The sequence below is a fragment of the Danio rerio genome, chromosome 3 (assembly GCF_049306965.1).
Source record: "Danio rerio strain Tuebingen ecotype United States chromosome 3, GRCz12tu, whole genome shotgun sequence".
NCBI lineage: Eukaryota > Metazoa > Chordata > Actinopteri > Cypriniformes > Danionidae > Danio > Danio rerio.
In genome coordinates this window covers 1,082,891-1,104,251 of record NC_133178.1, presented here as the reverse complement: position 1 = coordinate 1,104,251, position 21,361 = coordinate 1,082,891, and the positions used below count along the sequence as shown (strand labels likewise).

Genomic DNA, 21,361 nt, shown 5'->3' with positions numbered 1-21,361 from the left:
CAGCTGTTCTGAAACCGAAAACTCAGAGTTTTTAATCTCTCGGTAAATCAACTCAGAGTTCAAGTTTAAACTTTGAGTTGTTTGAACCTCCTTATTGAAACAGGCCCCTGATGAGATTGATCATGCGGGTGAGTCAGGAGAACAATACATTAATAGATTTTGTGGATTAGTCGCTTTTTTGTAATAAATTCATCATGTTGAAGTAGCTTAATCAAGAATATATTTTAAACAATATGATAAATGTAAGCGGGACAAGATCCAGTTGATATTTAATTAAATTCCCCAGTAGTGCACACACGTTTGTTTGTTTTTAGCGCTGCCCCTTTAAGAGTTCACGCATGCGCAAAAGCAGAAAATGCACGTCCCTTTTAGAGCGCGCAGTGTGAAGCGGGAGTCACACAGAGAGAGATGTAGTGGATACAGCAGTGAAGGAGAGGAAGATTCCCGTTTTCCATCAGTTTGTGAGTGTGTAGTGGCTGCAGTCGTGTGATTTTGCTTCATTTGCTGCTCACACGATCGTTGTTCCTGCATGTGAGAAATCTCCGTGGAGAATTGAGAGCAAACTACTGGAGACTGAGCGTGAGTGAAGCTGACTAATGTTACAAGAGTTATAACATGTTTAATAATGCTGTTTATTTCCTGTGTGAGCTCTACATGCACTCATTATTATTCTGTATACTGTGTTAGAGGCCAGAGAAACAGCACACATTGAGCTGAAGCTGCTTTTACATTCACACAGCTCATTTTAACGGCCTCATATTGTTTACTTTCAATATTCGCTCTCAAATCGCCTGTAAGTGTGACTTATAATACTACATGTGCTGTGGGAAACTGGCCTAGCTCAGAAAAGTGAATAAAAACAAAGAAGTTGAGGACAGAAAGGAGTCAGAAGTCTTGTAGAGTCTCAGGAGGTTTACAGCAGGCTACAATAGAGGCGCTCCGCCATTCGTCAGGCTGCTCAGAGCTTTACACACACTTTTCTCCTCACTTATAGTTAAACACTTCATTCATCCATTAACCGCTGAGGTAAAGTTGGTTTATTTACACACATGGCTTCAGTGAAAACTTCTGACATGCTCCCTATATTGTTTACTGTGGTACTTTAGATATTTGGTCTGAAATCACATGTAAATATCAACATTGACATGAAAAAAAATTAGTTTTTTTTTCTTTTTTAACCGAAACAGTGAGTGTTTTTGTGTAGACTTGTATTGGAGAGTACTGTTTCTGTCAATGTTTTCCAATAATTATATTTGATTTAGGTCTGGTCAATTTTTGGAAATCATAATCACAATTATTGTGGTCATAATCGTAATCACGATTATTCAACACGATTATTAGTTGAAGTCAAAATTATTATCGCTCCTGAGATTTTTTTTTATTTCCCAAATGATGTTTAACAGAGCAAGGAATTTTAACAGTATTTCCTCTAATATTTTTTCTTCTGGAGAAAGGCTTATTTGTTTTATTTTGGCTAAAAGGTTTTTGAAACACATTTTTCTCTTTTTAATATTTTGAAACCTATTAAGGTCAATATTATTAGCCCCCTTAAGCAATATACTTTATGATTGTCTGCAGAATAAACTACTCTTATACAATGACTTGCTTAATTACCCTTATTAAGCCTTTGGATCACACTTAAAGCTGAATGCTTGTATTTAGAAAAATATCTAGTAAAATATTATCTACTGTCATCATAGCAAAGATAAAAGAAATCAGTAATTAGAAATGAGTGATTAAAACTATTATGATCAGAAAAAAGTCTTCTTTCCATTATACAAAAATTGGGCAGGAAAAGGGTTGCTAATATTCAGGAGGGCTAATAATTCTGACTTCAACTGTATACAGTTATTTTCCTCCCTGCAAAGGACAGAGAAATAAATACAATAGAATAAAAATATGAAAAAACTGTGCTTTAAGCATCTTCACTGTAAGAAAAACACTTCAGCTACAAAAGTCTTCAGTCAAGAGCAGTGAGGGATATTCTTCTGTTGTTTGATTAATGATAAAAACAGGCGGCAGCAGGAATATTGCGGCGCTGTCTCTTTAATGTTTTCTCTTTCACATGTCTTTTGATTCTTAACTCGTTTGTTTATTACACAAATGAGGGTTAATATGAATAATTACTAATCACTGCGTTTTGACACTAATTTGACCATTAAAGAGCTCACATTAAGATGACTTTATGGCTCGTTTCCACTGACTGGTACGGTACGGTTCGGGTCGGTACGGGTCACCTTTATCAGGCATGCGTTTCCACTATAAAGGGTACCCTTTTGGTGGGCGTGGTGTAAAGCCTGATTTATACTTCTGCGTCAGGTGACCGGCGTAACTCACGGCGCATGCAACGCGCGTGGCTGTGCATTTATATTTCTGCACGCTGTCTCTGACGGTCTGCATTAACACTTCCGAAACGCTAGTGGGCAGTGAGGTGGAGGCAGGAACCGGCGGACGTGCAACAACTTTAACTATGAGGTAAACACAAAACAAAACTTTCCATCCGGAGCTCCTTCACGGGACTCCACACTTGTAAACAATCGCTCACGCCATTCACGCGGCTCTGTCCCGCCCAGACTCGTCAGCGCTACCAAGTCGACCAATCACAGAGCTTACGATACGCGTTGTTGCTACGTGTAGTTACATTTTTTGAGAGGTGCACGTCAGTGACGGCGATGGCCACAGCGAAGGGCTATGCGTCAGCGCCGTAGCATACGCCGGTGTTTGACGCAGAAGTATAAATCAGCCTTAAGACAGAAAGTTTCAGTCGCATCATTCTCGCTCGAGGAAATGTCTACAGTAAAGCTGCACAGGTCGTTCACAAATCATATGAAAAGCACTTCTCACAAAACAGATACTTTACACACATAAATACTTGTGTATAAATGTTTATTACTCACCTTTCTATAAACAGGAGTTGATTATAACTGCAGATCAATGACGGTGCAAAATAGCCTACTGTACTGTCTGTAATTAAATAAAATAAATAAATAAATTAACATATATGAACACATACAGCCCCTTACAGTCTCCGATATGTTACCAACTACAGGAAAAACTACACACAGCAGACATTTCGTTTGTAAGTTCAAAACAACACAAAGTATAGCCTGTGAAAACCTCTCATCTGTGTCTGCAATCTTCAGCAGCACATGTCATGAAGCCTCTGTTAGAGAGTCACTCCATCATTCCCAGTTCATATTAGTCCAAAAGGTGATGATAATAATTTAAACAAGAGAGTGTCTGTACGTTTGCTGAAGAAATAACGTGCTCCTTTTTTCCTGGCTTTTTGTCCGCTCCACTCTTGCATTTGTCAGCTTCTTACGGGATCGGGTTTCCAAAGCACGTCAATAATCAAGAGCACACTATTATTATCAGCTCAAGAAGTTTGTTATTTCAGATATAGACGCGCGGCGAGCGCAAGGAAGAAAGCGAAACCGATCGCGCGTCAGACTGGCTTGTAAAAAAACTGCGAGGCACAGGGTAGATTCTGCTCTACTCCATGGCTGTGTGGATGTTCATCAGGACGGTGATATATGAATATATAATTCCGCTGTAATCTCTCGCTGTGTATTTCAAACATGGCGGGTCCTTTGTTTACATTCTGGCTTGTTGTTAGTGAATGACGTATCTCTTCTGTAAACCAATAGTGTTCAGCTGCGCGTCTAGCTCCGCCTTTTGGTACCCTTTCTTGTGTTTGGGACCCTTTCGAAAGGGTCCCGAAAAAGTGGTACGGTACGGTTTGGTTCGGTACGCCTTTTGACAGTGGAAACGGCCATAAAAGCGTACCAAACCGAACCGTAACGTACCACTCAGTGGAAACGGGCCATTAGATGTGTGTGCTCGTCTCAGTGTGCGAATGAAACTGAATGCTGACAGCATGCTTCTGACTGTGCTTACACACACACATAAGCACACAGACTTTCGCACTTTTAAGAGGAACAAATGTGTTCAACTGGAAAGGGGCGGTAAATGATGCAATAATCGTTTATCTCGATTAATGCTTTTTCATAATCGTTAGAAGCCAAAATCGAATTTTCGATTAATTGCACAGCCCTAATTTGATTGATCAAAGTCACACAAGTGGAAATTTCCCATCTGTCACATCCATAACCAAGCTTTCCCCTCATAAAAGCAGAAAACAAACTCAGTAATGTTCAGTAGAGAGTCGACTCTTGTTCATCAGATATGCTTTATTTTTGTTTGGTTGTGCAGTTTAATTTAGAGTTTCTACAAAGTATGTTGTGTTCTGTAAACTCGCAGACTGTTTAGGTCACATCCATAACGCCTGTTTATTTCCCTCATTTAAAATCTACAAGATGTTTACAGAGTGATCTTTTCCTGACCCCATAACTCTGTGCTTAGCTGTTTAGGGAAATATAAACAGATGTTTGTTTCAGTATAATGTTAGCATATACTATCTCTGTGTGTTTATGTGTTGAATCTTTACTGCAAATGTCACATCCATAACACCATATACAGTAGGGCTGTGTATTGGCAAGGGCCTCACGATACGATACATATCACGATACATGGGTCACGATACAATATATCACGATATGTTGCGATACAACAAATATTGTGATATATTGCAATAGTTTGTATTAGTATGTGTGTCATGTTGTATTGACAACTTGATAAAGTCAGCAAACAAATTTAAATTCCAATACCAATTTATTTTCTATCCATTTCAATTCATCAGAACTGCACAATGTTATCGAACAGAGAACTCACTGAACTGTATTAAAGGCATATTGTTATTAAACACTGAACTAAAACCAATACGCCACTAAAGTCACATAAATAAAATAAACAATTTCTAAAACTAAAGCAAGTAAAATAATTTTAATTTCTCTAGTATGTGGTAAACTATTAGAAACTGACAGTGCGACTGACGGCATCGTTGTAGCGTCCTGGTTAAAAGATGACTAAGTCTTCCACTGATGTTGACGATTCATTTATTGGTCACACTTCATACAATTTGTTCGCATTATTCAATCATGAATCACCGTAAGAGCTAGAGAGAAAATAAACAAACACAAATAAATTCCGAAAATTAACACTAAGCCAACATCAACAATCAAATATTAAACAAATAAACCAAATTACCTTATTTTTCCCTCAAACCAGGAGCTATAACTCATGAAGGAGGTATCCGTGAAGCAACCGTATACCTGTGCCCCTTTTACCGTGTTTCACCTAGCGTTCCTTACTTTGTTTTCATTCATTTCTACACGCAATTTATACATCCGGTAAGCTCCGCAATTTTGACGTCATAATTAAACTTAATTCATTCAACAAATCAACCCGTATATAAAATACAACACAATTAAAAAAAATTAATAAATTCAAAATCAAACAAAGTAACGCATTATTTCAAGTTTCTTTACAATCGTAAACATTGTGCTGTGAAAACTGGTCGCACACAGGTAAATTGATGACAAGTGCGAAACATTTTACATGCAACAAGCCGGCCAGCTGTGCTGCCATGGTCATGTTTGACGTGTTGTTATAACGACAGGTCCTTCCATTTGATGTCCCATTCCTCCTATGCAGTTTTCAGTCTGCAATGTTAGTTGAGGTAGACGGAAGCTTGTTGATGATGTTATCCAGTGTAGTCTGCCTTGAATCAAGAGGTTTCGGTTGAGGTCGCAGTGCCGCTAATTCATCTGCGTGGTGTCTTGTTAAGTGATAACGCAAGTTCGTAGTGTTTCCCGAATATTATGGCATTTAATATGGCATTTTTTGTCTAATTCAGTCCTCTGGTGTAGTGTTAAAGCCAAAGTGCAGCCACAAAAAGCTGGAGGCGCCTTTATATTTTCCTCCATGCTCACTCTTGCTTACTTCTGATACCATACTACTTAGCATTTTGTTGATAGCGAGTTAGCGACATCTACTGGAGCAGAGAAGGAGGTTTTTGGCACAACTTGAATCGATACTTCAGGTTGAACTATCAATACACTATTGTGAAAGAAATTATCGCGATAGTTAGATATATCAATATTTTTGCACAGCCCTAATATACAGTACATATGAAGCAGTTACATATAAAGCAACACAATACAGATATCAATAAAGTTCACATATAAAGACACCAACATACTCAACACATAAACAACACTAGCTGTATTTCTCTGACCGTGAGCAATGCTGTACTTTGACAGTTGTAGGCTGCTAGAATGATTTGGCTAATCAGAATGTGCAAATAAAACTTTTCTGAAATGATTTTATTAAGAAGAGCGTCTGAAAGTGCCAATATAAAAGCAACTTTACCCCAACACAAGCTCACACAGCTGCTAACTGCTAGCTAAACTCATGGAGTGTGATTATGTGCAGCACATGAAAGCTGTGGTTTCTGTATAAATGTAGACTGATGTTTGGATCCTGGACACATTCATTAGTCTGCAAAAGTGCTTTAAGTGCTCATGCTCATCTCTATAATGTAGATGTGGAATGTGCTCATCTCTTGTGTTGTCTATTGGTTTATTAGACATCAATAGGCCGCTGGCTTTGTTTTGCACACGCTACACTACATTAGTCTTGGCAGATCTGTTTCTCTGTTAGTGAAGCTCCTCCTCCTTCATTTCAGCTATAAATACTGGAATATTCCCATCAGTCTACAAGTGAGGACGAGCATCAGACCTTCAGACAGAAGTCAAATCTGAGTTTATTGAAGGACAGTGGGAAGATGAGTGATCCAGAACCCTGCAGAATTACAGATGAAGACACTGAAGAACAAACAGGTTTGTGTTTATTCCTGATTCAGAAAAAGCTTTGAACACTTCATCTGATGTATCGTCTGCACTATAGGCAAAAGAGTTCAAGAGTTTCAATAAAAGGAGAAGTGTAAATTCACTTTCTATTCTCAGGGGGAAACAGAGATGGACACTCAGCTGTCTTTTATTTTCATCTTTATTACACATTTATGATCATAAGGCCGAAGTAAATTTGATCTGAGCTCATTTATTTGACATCTATAAGTTTGTTTAAATGGGACATGTAAAAGTGCTGGATCTTCATTTATGCTGCAGACCTACAAAAGAAATGTCTACAAATGGAGTCTTTTCACTTCACATTTTGCTCTGATTGTTGATGACTGACGACCCCAAATCAGATCAAGTGGGACAGTATGGGGAACACAGATAAAGAGAGAAAGAAGCCGTTTCTACATTTACTTTGACTTGTGTTTTATTGCAGACAATACAGCAAACATGAGTTAATCTGTTCCTCATCATTTTATTGCTTTATTTTAAATAATCGCGTATATCAATGTTGCTTCCTGCAACACATTTCAACAAAAGTTGTATCAGTGCAGCGTTTACCACTTAGTAATGTTGCCGTTACTTTACACGACACTTAAAAGACGTTTAGGGACTGAAGACGCCAAATGTGGGGGTTTTGCACTTCAAAATGCACCACACATTCTCTAATAGAGACAGGTCGGGACTGCAGGCAGGCCAGTCAAGTACCTGTATCCTCTTCCTCCGCAGCAGGACTCTGTAATGTGTGCAGAATGTGGTTTTGCATTGTCTTGTTGAAATATTCATAGGCGTCTCTGGAAAAGAAGGCAGTAGGCTTGGGCAGTATCCAAATTTTGATACCGTCAAACCTCCCTATTTTACCCTGGTATCCGTTATTACCGTGCATAATTAAAAAAAATTATGATGTGAAGCTCAGACAGCATCATCAAACTGTTGTCTTGTGTCTAAACCATTCAGAAACTGAGTACCGTATAGACCTTTTTCGTGGCTGCTGCATGGAGGGCGCCATAGCGACCAGCGTCTTCCGGTAGAATGCTAAAAACTTCCACTTACAGAGTGTACAAGTTGTAATTTGCGCTCCGAAAATGGGTTTTAATAACGTTTTTAATAGATTATAGAGTGTTTTTGTGACACCCAGCTTAGAAATGTGTCTGCTAAAGCCGTTATAATCTGTCACATGTGGTTCAAGCGCGTCAGAAATACGAGAAAAACGTTCTCCTAGTTCACGTGTCTGCCGTTGAAGAAGATTTTATTCTCTCTGTATGAAGTATTTTCTAAGTGTAAAGCAGTTAATTTTTTCTTTTCAAAATGTATGTAGTGTTTGCAGCAAACATGCCAGCCTGTGTTAAAAATACAGTGATATGTCTGTGTAAGATGAGTATGCCTGCACAGGAGCAACACTAGGAGAAGGCTGAGTGACTGATTGTGTAGAATAACTGAATATGTAAAGCACTGATTATATATGTTAAATACTTCTATGAAGCTATACGTGTCAGAAGTTAGAATGAGTAACATATTATCAAGTCATTATCCTGTCATAACAGTGTATGTAAACACTTAGTTCCTTTGCATAAGTTGCATCTATACTTTGCTGACATAGACCTGTAACATCTCTGTTGATATGAGCTAGTGGGCTGAGAGCCAAGAATAGCAGGACCCCTTAGACTAAAAACCTATTCAAAAATGGTCAAAAGTTAAAAAGAGACACATAGGGGTGTGTCAAAAACATAAATAAAGGAGAAGGAGCAGGAGAGACTTTAGAAGGAGCAGGAGAGACTTTAGAAGGAGCAGGAGAGACTTTAGAAGGAGCAGGAGAGACTTTAGAAGGTGTCCAGGAGAGACTTCAGAATGCTCTGGGGTCTGCTCTGCTCTTTCTCGGCTTTATTATGGAGAATAAAGTCTATTTTCTGATATTAAAAACCTCTGGTCTGATAATTTCTAATTGATAAGACGTCGAATTTACGACACCGTCAGAAATACAGCTCAGCGGCTCTTCAACACGCACACAGAGGGCAAACCATTGATACTCAAACCATTGATACTCAATCACGCATACGCATTTGTAGGCATTAAATAATCCTTATTACTAAATACTTGTCTCGATTAAAATGCATTGTTTTTTTATGGTGGTATAACAGTATTGAAGCTGACACCGTTGCTATTTTAGATCCCGCAGTATACCGTATTACCCCCCAGCATAGAAGGCAGCATATTGTGCTCCAAAATCTCTCTGCTTTTCAGCATTATCGCTGCATCACAGAAGTTTTTTTTGCAATTAACGTATATGACTGCGCTCTCGTGTTAATATAAAGCTCTCGCAACATTTGCTGGAATGAGTAAATGTGCAATACCAGCATTCCCACGCTGGCATTCAGACTGTATTTAGAGAGACTGACACTGACAGATCAGAGGAGAGTCAGACTTGATGTCAGAGAGAAGAGAGCGAGACGTGTCGGTGTGATAGTCGAAATGCCAGGAAGAATGTCCGTGGTTTATTTACTCTTGTTCATAACAGACATCTCTATAGTGAAAACATCTGAAAAGTATTATTCCAATAAAACATTTGTTTTCATTTCTTTTTCAGTCATCTGATCTGCCAGAATGCTAGCATTAGCATAATAGCGTGGAAATTTTACAATCCTCCCCTGCCGTCCAAAGCCACGCCTCCTTAAGTCCTGAACTCGTGAATGCGCTCTGATTAGATATAACACTAGATCATGTCATCCACCAGTCAGAAAACTCTATAGCAGGGGTGGCCAACCCTGTTCCTGGAGAGCCACCTTCCAGCAGATTTCAGTTGCAACCCATATCAAACACACCTGCCTGTAATTATCACGTGATGTTCAGGTCCTAGATAATTGGCTCAGGTGTGTTTGATATGGGTTGCAACTGAAATCTGCTGGAAGGTGGCTCTCCAGGAACAGGGTTGGCCACCCCTGCTCTATAGACACACACTTTATCAAGCGTAGTTGTTGACAGGCCAGCGGGTGCAGGATTATATTTCCCCAAAACTGTGTATCACAGCCTGCCACTGTTCAACAATGAACAAATGTGCGGATATAAATCAATCTTCAGCTCAGTAAAGCTGGTCAGGTGGAAGAGCACATTTACTGATGTTCTGTTATTAAACTAAATAAAGGTCAGAGCTGAACACAGAAATATCCTGTCCTCTGTTTACATTACACTTACGTTACCAAGAACTTGAGCTAAACGAATGCTCAGGCCTATTTAACAGACTATATTATGGATGCTGTGAAAGCTACTCCATGATCTTGAACAATCTTTCACCAGATGTTTTCAGTGGTTGAACAACACTACTGTGCATATAAACCCATTCATAAACAACACAGTCTACATCAGCTTTCAGAAACAATCTTACTTTTCATGCATACAAGACTACACTGGCCTTTCAGAAAAAAGTTCAGGATGAAGCAGAGTTTGCCTGACGTCTCTCTGTCAGCAGTGGACAGTGGTGGAAAGAGTACTGAAAGAGCATACTTAAGTAAAAGTACCATTACTTGCCAAATATTACTCAAAGTAGGAGTAAAAAGTAGCCCTTTTAAAAGTACTCATGAGTAGTGAGTATTGCGCTGTAAAAGCTGATGCATTTACATGTAATTAGTGGATTTGTGTGTAAACGTAACATTCTGTAGTGCATTTAGTCTTTGCCCAGCAGACACACAATGTCTTAAGATTAGTTTCTGATGTCAGGTGACCAAAGTTCAATGTCTAGCCAGCGTCTAAAGACAACATTATTTTGATGTCCAATAATGACATCAAATGACGTTGATATTTGGTTGATTTTAGATTGTTAGAAAGTGACCAAAATCCAATGTCCAGCCAACATCTTAAACCAACATCCTATTGAAGTCAAATACTGACATTTATTCAGCAGTTATGGCAACCAAAATTAACATCTGATAGACGTCATAGTGGAAACGTCGACACAACGTCAAGCTGATATTTGGTTGGTTTTAGGTTAGACGTTGTACATTGACATTGGGCTGACGTTGAGTTCTGATGTAAACCCGATTTTAATTTCCAAATAAATGCAGCATCTCCACGACGTCAGGGTACAATTTCAATCTGACGGCATGTTGACATCTTGTGCCTGCTGGGTGTTTAAGGCCATTTCGGTCATCATACAGTAAATATCCATCTGCTGTATTTCAAGGCTGCGCAGAAATACACATTTAAATGTGTTGACAGACAATGTGAGTTCTCGTAATTGAGTTATTTGTGAGCTGACACACTGGATGAACATTTTTTAGTTTTATTACTTATCCAGAATATAAGAATACGTATGAACACATTCAGATCATTTACTTTAACTACTATCAGAATAGTACTTAGTACCATCTTACTTTAGTACTACTTTAGAACTATCGGAATGTGAAGAGACTTTCAGCCAGCACAACAACGCATGTTTCTGCAGACGATCACCTTCTGCACCTTGAACACAGAGCTTCCTTTTGGCACTGTACAGTTTTAACTGGCGTTTGTTGTTGTAACTATGTATTGTAGTTAGCGCTGTCAAAATTAACGCGTTAACGCATGCGATTAATTTAAAATAATTAACGCGTTAAAAAAAACCGCAATTAACGCGTTTTTTTTTTTTTTTTTTTTTTTTTCCTGTTGTGGCCAGGGCAGACGCCCGCAATTTTCCCGCTGTTTTGACTTACTTTTTGGGCCGGGCTAATCATCTTCTTATGATCTGATCGGCCCATAAAACACTCAGCAGACTGTCATGTCTTACTGCCTCAGTGGTTGACGGTGCTGTGAGCTGTCTGTCACGCTCTGAAAGTAAGATGTTTCTTTTCCGGACAGAGCGCCTGTTTGACATAATCTGCAGCCCATTGGTTCTTTTCTTTATTGACATTGGGCTGACCCAATCACAATCTTCCATGTTGGGCTCTGTGTAACGTAGTTGTGTATTTGTCAAAATAGAGAGTCACGCCTGTTTCTCACGCGCAGGTCCGCCCCTCGGGAGAGCAGGCTTTTGCGTCTGAACTCTGCAGTGGGGCACAGATCAATATATTCCTGTCTATTCTGTCTAGTTACCTATCTGTCCATATACATATACTTTTTTAAACTTTTAATCTGCACCACAGCCGCGGCAACTTCCTCCTATAATGCTGTTTCCTTAACCTGCAAGTCTTTATTTTACAAATGATAGAAAATGTCTGATTCTCACGATCTATGAGGGGTCATTCATGTATTTTAAGATGCACTCGGCCAGAAGACAAGCGCAGGAGATATCATGACATTGTGTTTTTGATCGTCAGCATGATGTAGGCTTATAGTGACAATATTATTTATACAATATGGTTAATATGATGATATTTATACATGACCAAACTAGTGTGCAACTTAAGCAACTTTTTTACATTTATTTTTGTAGTTCTGCCGAAACAAATATTTGTTGCATTTTTTAATTGTTTAAGTTCATTTGATGGACAATGTAAATTCTGTTAGCTACATTTGATGGTTCATTGTTGAGTTAAACATGTTTTTTAAGGGTCTCTGACACATTGCTTTTATTATTTATCTTTATTTTATTAATCAACATTAACTGTGTGCGTCAGCAGGCAGTTTTTGTCATGTTCATTATTTTCTAGGCTCCCTCAAAACACACAGGCACACACATTTCCAGTGTGGATTATAATTTTATTTTAATTAAAATAAAAAAGTAGTTTTTTAATTTGTCAACTCTCGTTATTTCGTAAATATGGCTTTTGTGCTTTTATAGAATGGGAGTTAGTAAACATATTCAAGGGCATGCACAGATTTTCAATACTTTATTATTATTATTATTATTATAGTTTTCCATATCTGCAATTCCTGTATTTTGGCATTTTTTGCAGTCCACTTAGAATCCAACATGGAAATCAATGTTTTCTTTATTGGTATTGTTTGTTTTGAAATTTAAATGGCTTCAACATGCCTGTGTTTTTATTTCTGTAATAAATATGGCTGTCAAGCAGAATCTTGATGGTTTATTGTGGGTATGTTGTTTACATGAAGAAATCTGTGTTACAAGTAAACAAAAATTCCCATAATTAATTATATTTTGAATTTAAATAGTATTTGTCTTGCGTTTACATTAATTTTACACTCGAATAGCCAAAATTACACGTTTCAGTCTTTTAAATGCGATTAATCGCGATTAATTTTTTTTTTAGAAGTGCGATTAATTAGTTAATTTTTTTAATCAATTGACAAGATTTTGCCAAAGTAGTCCTAAAACCACGTGATGATATCGCTGATAGAGAAATGAGGATTCTTGATGCAGCACTGCCTGTAGGATCTGAGATCACGATTGTTCAGCTTACGCCTGTTTCACACCGCAAGCGCCAGCGGCGCGTGAGCAGAGCGTGTGTTTTCGGCGTCCATGTTAACAGATTAGAGCTTTCATACCGCACGCAGCAGCAGCGCGTCAGAGCGAGGCGTGAGCGTCGCCGAAGCAGCAGTGCAGCGATAGTTTCAGCGCTGGGTCTATTTTTGACACGCGGCTCACACTCAAAGTGACAGTGCATTGATAATGACCAAAACACATTGAATGACAGTAAAAAGTAGCAATTTTACCCAATAAATGCGTTAATAATGTCAAATGGTTTATATATAGTCATTCAAATGAACTTAAAACAATTAAAAACGGCAACAAACATTTATTTAGGCCCGAACTACAAAACCAAATGTAAAAAATTTTAGCTTCAGTTTTGCTTAAGTTGCACACTAGTGTTGTAGGAGAGGGGAAATAGAATATTTACGGGATTTGTAGTCCATGGCGAAGTGTATTGTGGGTACTGTAGTTCGACACGCATGCTGGATTATGAAAGGAAGAAAGTTTTAATCGGCTTTGTTTTATGTTCACTCGAGTTATTCCTACCGGGAGCTGTTTGCACTGTGAATTTGACAACACGAAAATAAGTAAAAGAATGGCCTGCATCGGTTACTTTTGTCCGTCTCATCATCTGCACGAGCATGAATTAACGAGCTGTTATTCTGCCGCTGGACATCACTGAAGTGGAGAAAGCAACACTAGTTTGATCATGTATAAATATCATTATAACTATATAGTATAAATATTATTATAACTAGGTCTACAGCAACCTGATAATCAAAAAACAAATGACATGATATCACTGGCGATTGTCTTCTGACTGTAGACACTTCTCATATAAGTTAGCTTGAGAAGCAAACAGTACTATTTGATCTATAAAATTTGTAAAATAAACATTTGCAGGTTAAAGAAACAGCATAGGAGGGGCCTTGGTGCAGATGAAAAGTTTAAAAAGTGTATTTATATACAGAGAGACATGGATAGATAGAATAGACAGAGATAGGTTGATCTCTGCAGCAGCTGCCGAAGAGCTGCACGCTGCAGACGCAGCTGGTGTGAAAGGCAAACGCCTGCGTGCTGCTACTGCTCGACATACGCGCTGCTCACGCTCTGCTCACGCACCGCTGACGCTTGCGGTGTGAAACAGGCGTTAGGCTTGTGCTCTTGTCCTTTACGCACTAAAAGGTTCAAGGAATCTGGAGGAATTTCAGTGATGTTATGCACAGTTGAAGGTGAGATATCCAAATGTCAATGTCATGTACATAACATGCAATATTTTGTGTTCCTATTGTCTGCAATGAAATACAATAAATTATTTGTGTTTTCTGTACTGTTCCAATGTTTTCTGATTTGGGGTTGCACTAAAAAACTGAACCTTTTTACTTCGATTTTAGATCTTAGTGAAGAGAATGAGGAGAGTGAAGATGATGAACTCCTAAAAGCTGAGAAAACACCTCATTTACAGACTGAAGATACTTTAATGCAAAGAGACAAGAATTGTTTGACCTGCAGTCAGTGTGGGAAGAGTCTGGCAAGCAAAAACAGTATTAATCGACACATGATGATCCACACTGGAGAGAAACCATTCACATGCACTCAGTGTGGGACGAATTTTAGACTATCATCATCTCTTACTCAACACATGCTGATCCACACTGGAGAGAAACCCCACAGATGTGATCAATGCGGCAAAACATTCTTGAGGGCGTCAGAGCTGAAAGTCCATCTCAGAACTCATACAAAGGAGAAGCCTTATTCATGCTCTGAGTGTGGAAAGAGTTTTACAGATCGGTCAAGTGTAAGAAAACATCAGAGAATCCACACTGGTGTTAAAGAGTATATGTGCTTTGAGTGTGAGAAGACTTTTAGTACAGCTAGAGATTTGGAAGGGCACCAGAGGATTCACAATGGAGAGAAACCGTACACATGCACTCAGTGTGGGAAGAGTTACAGCATCTTAGCATCCCTTACTAGACACTTGATGATCCACACTGGAGAGAAACCATTCACATGCACTCAGTGTGGGAAGAGTTTCACCGACTCATCATCCCTTAAAAAACACTTGATGATCCACACTGGAGAGAAACCGTTCACATGCACTCAGTGTGGGATGAGTTTTACACGCTCATCATCCTTTAATAAACACATGATGATCCACACTGGAGAGAAACCATTTGCATGTACTCAGTGTGGGAAAAGTTTCACAAACTCATCATCCCTTAATCAACACATGAAGATCCACACTGGAGAGAGAAAACACAGATGTGATCAATGCGGCAGAGCATTTTTAAAGGCTTCAGTGCTGAAAGTCCATCTCAGAACTCATACAAAGGAGAAGCCTTATTCATGCTCTGAGTGTGGAAAGAGATTTACACAGCTGTCACATTTAATGCAACATCAGAAGATCCACACTGGTGTAAAAGAGTATATGTGCTTTGAGTGTGAGAAGACTTTCATTACAGCTAAAGAATTGAAACTGCATGAGATGACTCACACTGGAGAGAAACCGTACACATGCAGTCAGTGTGGGAAGAGTTTCAGCCGATCATCATCCCTTAATCAACACAAGAGGATCCACACTGGAGAGAAACCATACGCATGCACTCACTGTGGGACGAGTTTCCACCGGTCATCATCCTTTAATGAACACATGAAGATTCACAAAGGAGAGAAAACCCACAGATGTGATCAATGCGGGAAAACATGTTTGAATGCGTCAGACCTGAAACGTCATCTGAGAACTCATACAAAGGAGAAGCCTTACTCATGCTCTGAGTGTGGAAAGAGTTTCACACAGCTGTCACATTTAAGATCACATCAGAAGATCCACACTGGTGTTAAAGAGTATATGTGCTTTGAGTGTGGGAAGAGTTTTACACAGATGTCAAATTTAAGACAACATCAGAAGATCCACACTGGTGTAAAAGAGTATGTGTGCTTTGAGTGTGAGAAGACCTTTATTACAGCTGCAAGATTGAATCGGCACCAGAAGATCCACACTAGAGAGAAATCGTACTCATGTGATCAGTGTCTGGAGAGTTTCACACACTCTGTGCAGCTTAATGAACACATGAAAATTCACACCGGAGAAAAGCAGCACACATGACATGAATGCAGAGGAGCATTCTCTTGTGTGTAATGCTGTGTTCACACCAGACGCGGAACGCGCAGATAAATTGCTTTATTCGCCCGTAAATAGACTTGAGTTTACTCGCTTCATTCGCACATCAAATTCGCTATGTCATAATCATGGCCCCACAAGAGCAAGCCCCTGATTGGTTAATGCAGTGCGAATGTCCGCTTAAGTTCAGATTTTTGAACTCGTGCGTTTTGAGCGATTAGCGTGTATCACGCTGCAGGATGTCTATTCGCATCTTTGCATTGACTTAACATGTAAATCACTCGCGCTTGACGCGCATTCCGGGTCTGGTGTGAACACAGCATTAGGCTGTTTTGACATTTACATTTACATTTAGTCATGTAGCAGACGCTTTTATCCTAAGCGACTTACAAATGAGGACAAGGAAGCAATTTACAGAACTATAAGAGCAACAATGAAGAAGTGCTGTAGGCAAGTTTCAGGTCTGTAAAGTCTAAGAAGGAAAGTATTAGTAGTACTAGTATTTTTTTTTTTTTATCACACAGTTAATGTGATATTCAGAGAGGCAATTGCAGATTAGAAAGTGAAGTGGAGACTAAATAGTTGAGTTTTTAGTGGTTTCTTGAAGACAGCGAGTGACTCTGCTGTTCTGATGCAGTTAGGGAGTTCATTCCACCAACTGGGCAGATTGAGCGTGAGCGTTCGCAAAAGTGATTTCTTCCCTCTTTGGGATGGAACCACGAGGCGACGTTCATTCACAGAACGCAAGTTTCTGGAGGGCACATAGATCTGCAGAAGTGAGAGCAGATAAGAAGGAGCAAAGCCAGAAGTCACTTTGTAGGCAAACATCAGAGCTTTGAATTTGATGCGAGCAGCAACTGGCAGCCAGTGCAAACGGATGAGCAGCGGAGTGACATGTGCTCTTATAGGTTCATTGAAGACAACTCGTGCTGCTGCGTTCTGGAGCAGTTGAAAAGGTTTGATAGAGTTAGCTGGAAGCCCGGCTAGTAGAGAGTTGCAATAGTCCAGTTTGGAGAGAACAAGAGCTTGAACAAGGAGTTGAGCTGCATGTTCAGATAGGAAGGGTCGGATCTTTCTGATGTTATAGAGTGCGAATCTGCACGATCGAGCAGTTCTAGAAATGTGGTCAGAGAAGTTTAGTTGGTCATCAATCGTTACTCCAAGGCTTTTCACCATTTTGGATGCAGTAATGGTTGCCCCATCCATCTGGATTGAAAAGTTATGGTGTAGAGTCGGGTTGGCAGAAACTACAAGCATTTCCGTTTTTGCGAGGTTCAGCTGAAGATGATGATCTTTCATCCAGTGTGAAATATCCAACAGGCAGGCTGAGATGCGAGCTGGAACCGAGGGATCATCAGGATGAAAAGAGAGGTATAGCTGGGTATCATCAGCATAGCGGTGGTAGGAGAATCCATATTTCTGGATGACTGGTCTTAGAGATGATGTGTAGATGGAGAAGAGAAGTGGCCCAAGAACAGAGCCTTGAGGTACCCCAGTGTTTAGATGCTGTAGGTTGGACACCTCACCCCTCCAAGACACCCTGAATGACCTGTCAGTGAGGTAAGATCTGAACCATTGTATAACAGTGCCCGCAACGCCCAGTGACTCGAGCGTAGATAGCAGGATCTGGTGGTTGACAGTGTCAAAAGCAGCTGACAAATCCAGCAAAATGAGGACTGATGATTTAGAGTCTGCTTTAGCCAGTCTGAGATCCTCCACGACCGAGAGCAGGGCAGTCTCAGTTGAGTGGCCTTTCTTAAAGCCGGATTGCTTGTTGTCCATGAGATTTTGAATCATGAGTGAAGGTGAAAACACCATAATCACACACAACATTAAAATATGAGCAGGAAAACTGATGTTGTTTGCTATTAGAGAAACTCTGAATTCAGTTTTGAACAGTGCAACTCTAAACTCATTTCCATTCGGGATTCATGTTGATCATCTTTTAGTTCGTGACCTCGTTGTTTTTTTTATTTTATTTTCAATATTAAAACTTTTTTTACGTTTACATTAAATCGCATTCAATTCAATTCAGCTTTATTTGTATAGCGCTTTTACTATGTAGATTGTGTCAAAGCAGCTTCACATAAATGGTCATAGTAACTGGAACAGTGTAGTTCAGTTTTCAGTGTTTAAGTTCAGTTCAGTTTAGCTCAGTTCAGTGTGATTTAATCATTACTGAGAGTTCAAACACTGAAGAGCAAATTCATCGATGCGTAGCTCTACCAATCCTGAACCATGCGAGCCAGTGGTGGAGAGGGAAAAAAACCTTCACCGATAGGAGAGTAAAGAAAAAAAATCCTTGAGAGAACCAGACTCAGTTGGGCACGACCATTTTAATTTCTCCGCTGGCCAAAAGTCTTGTGCAGAGCTTCAGTCACCGCGGTGGAGGCTGGAAGATGGCCTCAGCAAAGACTCGTCTGTCCCTGGAGCGTCACTGGAATCAGACTCATGTTCTCCACTCCTCCATGACCATCAGCGCAGCAGCAGCTCAGGATACAGCCTGGTCCTGAGATATGGAAACCTTGGGATCATCTTGTCGCTGGTCTTGGATCCAATCAGTGACTCTGCATAATCTGAGGACCTCGGGATGAGTATCTCCAGGTGGAAATGGATAAAAAAAGAGAATGGAGCTTATGAAAATAATTCTGAGCAAGATGTTCATTATTATTGTAGATATTCTGACCAATGGTGAAAACAATTCAGAGCAATTCGTGTCATTAGCGCGTATCGCGCTGCAGGATGTTTATTCGCGCGTTTGCATTGACTTAACATGTAAATCATTCGCGCTTGACGCGCGTTCCACGTCTGGTGTGAACGCAGTATAATATAGCAGAAACCCCAGAAACCTCAGACCAAAGAAAGACTTGAACTCAGAGGTCTTCAGGGAGCAGGCGGAGACCCAGACAAAATGAGTGAATCGCCAGCTCAGACATTCCCATCCCTGATACCTTATTTTCTTTCTTTTCCATCAACTCTAGTTAAGTTTAGTGCGCCGCAAATCAGTAGTCATCACGGCTCGCCCTGTTGCCGCTCCAACAGCGCTCTTAAAACGACCGACTCTACCCCACTCCAAGCCTCGCGAGGACAAAAAACAACCAACCAGCCATGTGCTCCACAGAGGGAGCTTCTTCACATCACAAAGGGAACGCAAGTAACACTTCCATCTGAACTGGTGTGAACTAAATGCAACCCTAAAGAGACCATAGAAGGGTTAAATTGATTATGTTTGGTTCGCTTTGTTTACTTTTACAAAATTTGAGGCTTTCCAACAGAACATTCACTCAACCTCTTACTTTACTTTCTTTACTCTCCCCTACACTTGTATGAATGTGTTTGTGTTTGGTGTTAGTTTCTGTTTGATTAGTCAATAAAGTTTAATTTTGTATAAAGAAAGGTGCCTGTGCATATTTATGAATCTTACGTCTTAAACTTTGATCTTGCTACCCCGCTCAAACATAAATGGGTTTTTAATTTAATAGCAATAGCCGTAATTAAAGTCAACTGTCTATTCGAACGATCGCTGGATGATTTGTTTGTTTAAATTTAAAGAGTTGATTCTTTTGAAGCTTTGTTCAGATGAATCTTCTTCTTCCCTTTGAGCTGATTCGCTAAAGTATTAATGGTGTAGAAAGCACCGGCAGTTTACCTTTGAGCTAATTCACTGCAGATCCTCAACACAAGATGTAATTCGCCAGGAATGCCGTCGATACCCTGACATTTCCCTGTATGTAAGTCCATTACTGCATTATGCAATTTGGACTGTGGGGGAAACCGGAGCACCCGGAGGAAACCCACGCGAATGCAGGGAGAACATGCAAACTCCACACAGAAACGCCAACTGAGCCGAGGTTCGAACCAGCGACCTTCTTGCTGTGAGGCAACAGCACTACCTACAGCGCCACTGCTTCGCCCTACTGTAAGTTAATTTGTATAAAAAAAACTAGCAAAATCACCCCACCGCTAACAAACCCACGGCTGACAAGGCCCGTCAGTACTAACATTACCAGCACAGACAGTATTGTCAGCCACATTTAAAGTATCTACTATTATTCAACAGCAGGGCTTTTCTAACATACAGAAACATTACCTGATGATGCAAAATATCTCTGTAACATGATGTAAAAGTGTAATAACACACCTGAGTGTATGAAGGGCTGAAATGGTGGACCTCTCCCTTTGAAATATTAAGCGTTACTCACTCGACGCTCATCGAGTCGTCGCCATCTTGCTGAAAAATCCAGCTTAAACCAGCCTAGGCTGGTTGGCTGGTTTTAGAAGGGTTTTGGCCATTTCCAGGCTGGTTTCCAGCCATTTCCAGTCTGGTCTTAGCTGGTCAGGTTGGAAAATGACCAGCTAAAACCAACTTGACCAGCCTGGTTTAAGCTGGACATAGCTGGTTTTGGCTGGGCTCCCAGCCTGGCTAGGTTGGTCAAGCTGGTTTTAGCTGGTCATCTTCCAGCCTGACCAGTTAAGACCAGGCTGGAAATGGCTGGAAACCTAGGCTGGTTTAAGCTGTTTTATCAGTAGGGACAGTCCACCAATAAGAATGCAAGGATGGCGAAACTCATATGCGCCACCAGAGGGCGCTGTTAGCATTATTTGTTTTTAATGATTAAATTATTTAAACATGAACTGATGAGTCTTTGAAGAAAACAGTTTTTTCCCACAAAATGATTTGTCAAATATATTATGTGTACATAAATAACAATAATACACCCTAATAAAGGTTAAAATAAGCCAACAAAGCACCAACCACTGGCTTAAATCAATATCTTAAAGTTTCATACTAATTTACAAACTTGCATGAAAAACCTATCATTTGATACATAGGGGCGAGAGTGCTTCAGTATTGTTGATCTGGTGAGATTGATCATGCGGGTGAGTTGCAATACATTAATAGTTTTTTGTGGATCAGTCGCTTTTTTGTAATAAATTCATGGGGTTGCAGTAGAGTAATCAAAATATATTGTAAACAATATAGTAAATGTAAGAGGGACAAGATCCATTTGATATTTAAATATATTTCCCAGTAGTACACGTTTGTTTGTTTTGAGCGCTGCCCCTTTAAGAGTTCACGCATGCGCAAAAGCAGAAAGCGCACGTCCCTTTTAGAGCGCGCAGTGTGAAGCGGGAGTC

At 39.9% G+C, this 21,361-nt stretch overlaps 1 protein-coding gene across 1 annotated transcript; it reads left to right on the top strand.

Annotated features, from left to right (window-relative positions):
• Positions 1-396: 396 nt before the first annotated feature.
• Positions 397-19,618, top strand: LOC101885586 (uncharacterized). Its single transcript, XM_068217865.2, has 3 exons — positions 397-579; positions 6,587-6,740; positions 14,496-19,618. Exons 2-3 carry the CDS (start codon positions 6,686-6,688, stop codon positions 16,205-16,207), a joined length of 1,767 nt encoding a protein of 588 aa, XP_068073966.2. The 5' UTR covers positions 397-579; positions 6,587-6,685; the 3' UTR covers positions 16,208-19,618.
• Positions 19,619-21,361: the final 1,743 nt, after the last annotated feature.